Source organism: Herpailurus yagouaroundi, unplaced genomic scaffold (assembly GCF_014898765.1).
Source record: "Herpailurus yagouaroundi ecotype Mexico unplaced genomic scaffold, PumYag 194, whole genome shotgun sequence".
In the NCBI taxonomy this organism is placed as follows: domain Eukaryota; kingdom Metazoa; phylum Chordata; class Mammalia; order Carnivora; family Felidae; genus Herpailurus; species Herpailurus yagouaroundi.
The window spans coordinates 357,659-364,887 of record NW_024412425.1 but is presented as its reverse complement, the minus strand read 5'-3'; the positions used below and the strand labels follow the sequence as shown (position 1 = coordinate 364,887).

The 7,229-nt window shown below is 46.6% G+C and overlaps 1 protein-coding gene across 1 annotated transcript in view; it reads left to right on the top strand.

Moving 5' to 3' along the window:
- The first annotated feature begins 275 nt into the window (after nucleotides 1-275).
- Nucleotides 276-7,229, top strand: part of SPTBN4 (spectrin beta, non-erythrocytic 4) — a 75,747-nt gene continuing 68,793 nt past the window's right edge. The window contains exons 1-2 of the mRNA XM_040445792.1: nucleotides 276-299; nucleotides 2,354-2,540. Coding sequence (XP_040301726.1) covers nucleotides 2,369-2,540 — 172 coding nt within the window. The 5' untranslated portion in view covers nucleotides 276-299; nucleotides 2,354-2,368. The remainder of the gene's footprint in view (nucleotides 300-2,353; nucleotides 2,541-7,229) is intronic.

Genomic DNA, 7,229 nt, shown 5'->3' with positions numbered 1-7,229 from the left:
GGGAGGCCAAGTTAAAGATGGGTTAAAGATGCAGCAAGAATAAAGCAGGGCTTGAACTCCTTTCTCTCTGACTCCAGCACAGGCACTTTGATATGCTAAGATATGTGACCAGAGAGGATGAATAATGATAACAAGGACCATGTATCAAGGGCTTGCATGTACTAGATACAATATTTCCTGCACTATTAACTCATTTCATCTACAAACATCCCTAGAATATGGGCACCATTATTACCATTTTACAGATGAACAGACTGAGGCCCAGAAAGAGGAAGTGACTGGCCAAGGTCACACAGGTGGTAAGTAGCCATGTGCCTACTTATAGCTTTCTGTAGAAGGAGAGAAGAATAACAGTGGATTTTGGAGTGTCCACTCGAAGGGACAATCTCCGCTACACTGACCAACACCCAGACCCTGCTTTCTTACAGTCTGGTGTGTTGTCAGCTGTTTGGGTCTTTGAGAAGGACATTGATCTCCTCACAGTTCCTTCCTTTTGTAGTCTCGGAATCAGGCCTGGGGGCCCAGAGGGAGGAGGGGAGGTATCCGAATGCCTCCCACCCTCTTTAGTTTCATATTTGCAATCTGGCAAGTGTTCTAGAGCATAGCTCTGGATCAGACAATATGTCAGCTAGCTGTTGCCACAATAATGCTGCATAAGAAACCACCCCAAACTCAGTGTTTGAAAACATGGCGCCTTTATTTACCCATTAAGTCTGAGGTCAGGGACTTAGGCTGGGCTCAGCTGGACAGTTTTTCTGGTCTCAGTGGAGCTCAGTGTTGGGATGTGGGGTGGGGAGCAGTGCTGACTATTGGCTGCTTTAGCCGGCCTTGGCTTTAGTGACTGGGGCCTTAGGCCCAGCCTACCCTGAGAGTGTTTTTCTCACAGTCGCAATCAAGCACAAACAAAAACATGCAAAGTCCTTTGAGTTTTAGGCTTAGAATTCAACAGCCCTTCCACTTAATTCTGTTGGTCAAAGCTAGTCATGTGCCCAAACCGGAAGTCAAGGTTGTGAGGGGACACTCTTCCACTTTTCCCCTCCCTACATAGAACTCTCCAGAGTTCTATGGCAAAGGATGTGGTTATAAGGATGAAGAATTGGGGCCATTTAATGCAAATGTAGTACCTGTGTTTGAACTCTGGCTACCCACTAACTTTGCAACCTTGGACCTTAGTTTCCTCCTCTATAATGTCTTTTTTTTTTTAATCCTTTAAAGTTTGGGGCACCTGGGTGGCTCAATCTGTTAAGCATCCGACTTTGGCTCAGGTCATGATCTCCTAGTTGGTGAGTTCAAGCCCCACATCAGGGTCTGTGCTGACAGCTCACAGCCTGGAGCCTGCTTTAGATTCTGTGTCTCCTTCTCTCTCTGCCCCTCCCCTGCTCACACTCTGTCTGTCTGTCTCTCTCTCAACAAAAATAAATAAACATTATATTTTTTAAAGTTTATTTATAGGGGCACCTGGGTGGCTCAGTCGGTTAAGCGGCCGACTTCAGCTCAGGTCATGATCTCGTGGTCCGTGAGTTCGAGCCCCGCATCGGGCTCTGTGCTGACAGCTCAGAGCCTGGAGCCTGTTTCAGATTCTGTGTCTCCCTCTCTCTCTGACCCTCCCCCATTCATGCTCTGTCTCTCTCTGTCTCAAAAATAAATAAATGTTTAAAAAAAAAGTTAGAAAAAATAATAAAGTTTATTTATATATTTTTGAGGGACAGAGAGAGAGACAGAGAGAGAATCCCAAGCAGGCTCTGCACTGACAGTTCGATGTGGAGCTCGGACTCATGAACTGTGAGATCATGACCTGAGCCAAAATCAAGAGTCGGACACTTAACCCACTGAGCCACCCAGGTGCCCCAATGTCTTTTTTTTTTTTTTTTTTAACGTTTATTTATTTATTTTGAGAGAGAGAGAGCGTGCATGCAAGCAGGGGAGGGGCAGAGAGAGGAAGAGAAAGAGAATCCCAAGCAGGCTCTGTGCTGACAGCACAGAGCCCGATGTGGGGCTCCTACGAACTGTGAGATCATGACCTGAGCCGAAGTCCAACACTTAACCGACTGAACCCCTCAAGAGCCCCTTCACTGCGTTTTAGCGTTCTACTGATAAGTGTCATCCTTCTAACAATAATATAGGGACAATTTGCCCAGCCCCCGCCCTGCTCCAGGTGCTGAGCTGGGTGCTTTATCACACCCCTATGAAGTGGTCACAGTGAATATTATTGTCGGTAGTTATTAGGTGCACTTTAAAGACAGGGAAACTGAGGGCGAGGGAGTGGACAGGACTCACAGACAGCGGCTGTTAGAAGAGGGACCTCTGAGCTCCGGACCTGTGTCTAGCCTAACCTGCCTCTGCTCCTCCCCAGGCCTCACCTTCCCCGATGGCACAGGTACCAGGGGAAGTGGACAACATGGAGGGCCTGCCAGCCCCTAACAACAACAATCCTGCAGCCCGCTGGGAGAGTCCGGATCGGGGCTGGGAACGGGAGCAGCCAGCAGTCGCCACGGCAGCCGCCTCCCTCTTTGAGTGCTCCAGGATCAAGGCCTTGGCAGGTACCTGGAAGAGGGCTGGGGTGGGAGGAGGGAAGGAGGAAAGGGAGGAGGTTGTTGGGGTGGAGATTATCTGTGTACCTCAGAGCTTGAGAACCTGGATGGCCTGGAGGATGGGAAGAGAGTTTCAGACCCTTTTCACTTGAACCTGTAGACCAACGCTGTCCAATGGAACTTTCCACAGTGGTGGGAAAATGTTCTTTATCTGTGATGTCCAATGTACTAACCACTAACCACTAGTACTTTTGGCTGTAAGCGCTTGAAATATGGCCAGTGCTTCGTGAGGGACCGAATTTTTCATTGTATTCAGTTTTAATTAATTTAAATTTAAGTAGCCGTATGTGGATTGTGGATACTGTATGGGGCAGTGCTGCCTTACAACCTTGAAAATGTATAGTCTCAGAAATGTGGGATTTTTGGGGCGCCTGGGTGGCTCAGTTTGGTTGAGCGTCGGACCTCAGCTCAGGTCAAGATCTCACAGTTTGTGAGTTCGAGCCCCACGTCAGGCTCTGTGCTGATAGCTCGGAGCCTGGAGTCTGCTTCGGATTCTGTGTCTCCATCTCTCTCTGCCCCCCTTCTCATGCTCTCCCTCTCTCTATAAAAATAAACATTAAAATGTTTTTAAATAAAAAAAGAAATGTGGGATTTTATAAGCGTACTTCTTTAGAATCTCAAGATGCTGAAATATTGGATTTTTGGACCTTGGAATGTCATATTCCAAGATTATTTGAAGTTGAGGCCTCTAGAAATAAGACTCTTAGAACACAGAACTTTATAATCATAGACCTTAGAAATTTTAATCATTGACCTCCTTGGATCTTAGACCCTTAGAAACTTAAACTCTAATACACATAGATCCTTAGGGCTTTATAATCCTAAACCTTTAGAATTTCAGAATAGAAATGTGGATCCCGAGAATTTTGAGATAGAATGACCACACTTCCAGTTTTTAGCACTGAAACCCTCTGAAACCCTGGGGCCAACCAGGATGGTCGGTCACCCTACGTTGATGTTTTTGTTTTTTGTAAATTTTTAATGTGTATTTATTTTTGAGAAAGAGAGAGAGGGAGAGACAGAACATGAGTGGGGGAAGGGAAGAGAGAGAGGGAGACACAGAATCCGAAGTAGGGTCCAAGCTCTGAGCTGTCAGCACAGAGGCCGACGTGGGGCTTGAACTCACAAACCTTGAGATCATGACCTGAACCATATAGTGATAGAATCTTAGAACCTAAGACCTTTGGAATTGTAGACCCTTGAGCCTTAGGACTTCATATTCAGAGAGGGCTTTAGAACCTCAGAAGTTATTTAATCATCAGCACTAAAACTAGGAGCAAGGGCTCCTGGGTAGCTCAGTCGGTTGAGTGTCTCACTCTTGATCCTCAGCTTAGGTCTCTATCTCAGGGTTGTGAGTTCGGGGGAGGCAGGGGAGCTGCATTGGGCCCCTACTTCACTGGGGCATGGCGCCTACTTCAAAACAAACAAACAAACAAACAAACAGTGGTGCCTGGGTGGTTCAGTCTGTTGAGCATTTGACTCTCGATTTCAGCTCAGGTCATGATCTTGCCCTTCAGAGCACAGAGCCTGCTTGGGATTCTCTCTCCCTCTCTCTCTGCTCCTCCCCCGCTCATTCGCACATGACTGTGTGTGCTCTCTCTAGCTCTCTCTCTCAAAATAAACCTAAACAAATAAACAAAGAAAAAAAGCTATGAGCAAAGACCCTGAGAACCTTCAGAGACATGTAACTTCATAACCATGAGCCCTAAGTCTTTAAAACATTAGACCCTTAGTACCTTTGACCCTTGGGACCTTCTTATCTCAGAAATGCGGAATGTTGTAAACATAAACTAAGACTGTAGTAATCATGAAATCTTAAAACCCTAAGGTCGGAATCCGTTCCCTCAGAATCTCAGAATTTTAGTAACTCAACATATCCATCATGGGATCTTTGATACTAAGATTGTTGAAACTTTATAATTATAAGATGTTGAAGACTGGTGTCAAACCTAAGGGCCTCCCAGAAACAGGTGACATAAATGAGAGAGTAGACTGGGGGCCATGGTCAACTGGGGAACAATACCCTGGTCACCAGCTCCAGCCATGGGAACTGTGGGCCCAAATTTGCTAGCTCTGATTTTTTTTTAAATGTTATTTATTTATTTATTTTTAAAATTTGTAATGTTTATTTATTTTTGAGAGAGAGAGAGAGTGACAGAGCACGAGCGGGGGAGGGGCAGAGAGAGAGGGAGACACAGAATCCAGAGCAGGTTCCAGGCTCTGACCTGTCAGCGCAGAGCCCGACGCAGGGCTTGAACCCATGAACTGTGAGATCATTCCCTGAGCCGAAGTCGGACACTCAACCGACTGAACCACCCAGGCGCCCCTAAATGTTATTTATTTTTGATTGAGAGAGAGACACACACAGCGTGAGCGGGGCAGGGGCAGAGAGAGAGGGAGACACAGAATCTGAAGCAGGCTCAAGGTTCTGAGCTGTCAGCACAGAGCCCGACGCGGGGCTTGAACTCATGGATTGCAAGATCATGACCTAAGCCGAAGTCGGACGTTCAGCTGACTGAGACACCCAGGTGCCCCTAGCTCTGATGTTTTTGTACAGCTTCCCAATTAAAAAAAAATCTATATGTGCCACAAAAGTGTGAATGAGAATTAACTAATGGATGGCCAGCTTCCTCTGATTTAGAAACTAGAATGGGGTCGCCTGGGTGGCTCAGTCGGTTGAGCATCTGACTTCGGCTCAGGTCATGATCTCACAGTTCATGAGTTTGAGCCCCGAATCAGGCTCTGCACTGGCACTGACAGTGAGGAGCCTGCTTGGGATTCTCTCTCTCTCTCTCTCTCTCTCTCTCTCAACTCTCTCCTCTCTGCCCCTCCCCCACTCATGCTTTTTCTCTCTCTCTCTCAAAATAAATAAATAAACTTAAAAGAAAAAAAAGAAACTAGAGGGGCGCCTGGGTGGCTCAATGGGTTAAGTGTTTGACATCGGCTCAGGTCATGATCTCGCAGTTTGTGAATTCGAGCCCTGCCTCGGGCTCTGTGCTGACAGCTCGGAGCCTGGAGCCTGCTTCGGATTCTTTGTTTTCCTCTCTCTCTGCCTCTCCCCCGCTTGTGCTCTTTCTCTGTCTCTCAAAAATGAATACATGTAAAAAAATAAAAAGAAAAAGAAACTAGAATGGTATAAAATATACTCGTGGAAACTTAAAATCATACTTTTAGCCTCTTAGAACCTTAAAAACTTGGGATCACATCAACTTAGAATTCTAGATTATTTCATCCACAAAATATCCAGTGCCTCCCCTGTGCCTGACCTATGCTGGACAATCTGAGGGACATGATGGTAACTGAGCCAGCCCAAAGAGCGAGTGGTCAGGGCCAGGATGGTGAGGCACAGGCAGGGGGCTGGGATGGGGAAGCCCAGGGACTATTGGAGCTCAGATGAGGTGCCTGATTCAGTCCAGAGAGGCAGAGTGCTTCTTGGAGGAGGAGATGCCTAAGCTGAGCCCGGAAGGATGAAGAAGAGTGAACCCTGGGGTGGAGAGCAGAAGAATATTCCAGGCAGAGGAAACAGCATATGCAACCCTTCCAAAAGTTGGGAGTGGGTAGAATGCAGTGGTGACTAATGCAATGCTAAAGGAAGCAGCTGGAGTCAGATCCTGAGGGGCCTTCTAGGCCGCCGTGTAGGTTGTGAGGGCACTGGGGAGCTATGGTAAGATTTTAAGCAGGGGTGGGATGTGGTAACATGGGGATCAAGGACTCTTCACTGATTCACAGAACATCAGTGCCGATACCACAAACAGACAAACATCTAGTCCAGAGAAGTGTAGGGATCCCCTGTAAGAAAAAAAAACACAATTCTCATACGTGCCCCATGTCTTCTTAAGTTATTACATCTATAATTTTCCTAAATGCAACAAACCCACAACTGTTTTCATCTCTCTTGTTCTACGTTTATTTATTTATTTTGAGAGGGAGAGAAAAAAAGAGAGAGCGTGAGTGGGGGAGGGGCAGAGAGAGAGAGAGAGAGAGGGAGAGAGAGAATCCTAAGCAGGCTCCAAGCTGTCAGCATGGAGCCTGATGTGGAGCTTGAACCCACAAACTGTGAGATCATGACCTGAGCTGAAATCGAGAGTCAGACACTTAATGGACTGAGCCACCCAGGTGCCCTGTTCTGGTAGTTTTTTGTTTGTTTGTTGATTGATTGATTGATTGATTGATTGATTGATTTTGAGAGGGAGACAGAGAACACAAGTGGGGGAGGGGGGCAGAGAGAGAGAGAATCCCAAGCAGGCTCCACGCTCAGTGCGAGTCCAATGCAAGGCTCGACCCCACGACCCTGGGATCATGACCTGAACCGAAATCAAGAGTTGGTTGCTCAGCTGACTGAGCCACCCAGGTACCCCTCCCATTCTGATATATACTTAAAAAAATTTTTAAGTTTATTTATTTATTTTGAGAGAGAGAGAGAGCACGCAGAAGGGGCAGAGAGAAAGGGAGAGAGAGGATCCCAAGCAGCCAATGCATTGTGAGTGTGGATCTGGATGTGGGACTTGAACCCATGAACAGTGAAATCATGACCTGGGCCAAAATCAAGAATTGGACACTTAACCAACTGAGCCACCAGGCACCCTAGTTTTTTTGTTTTGTTTTGTTTTGTTTTGTTTTGTTTTGTTTTGTTTTGTT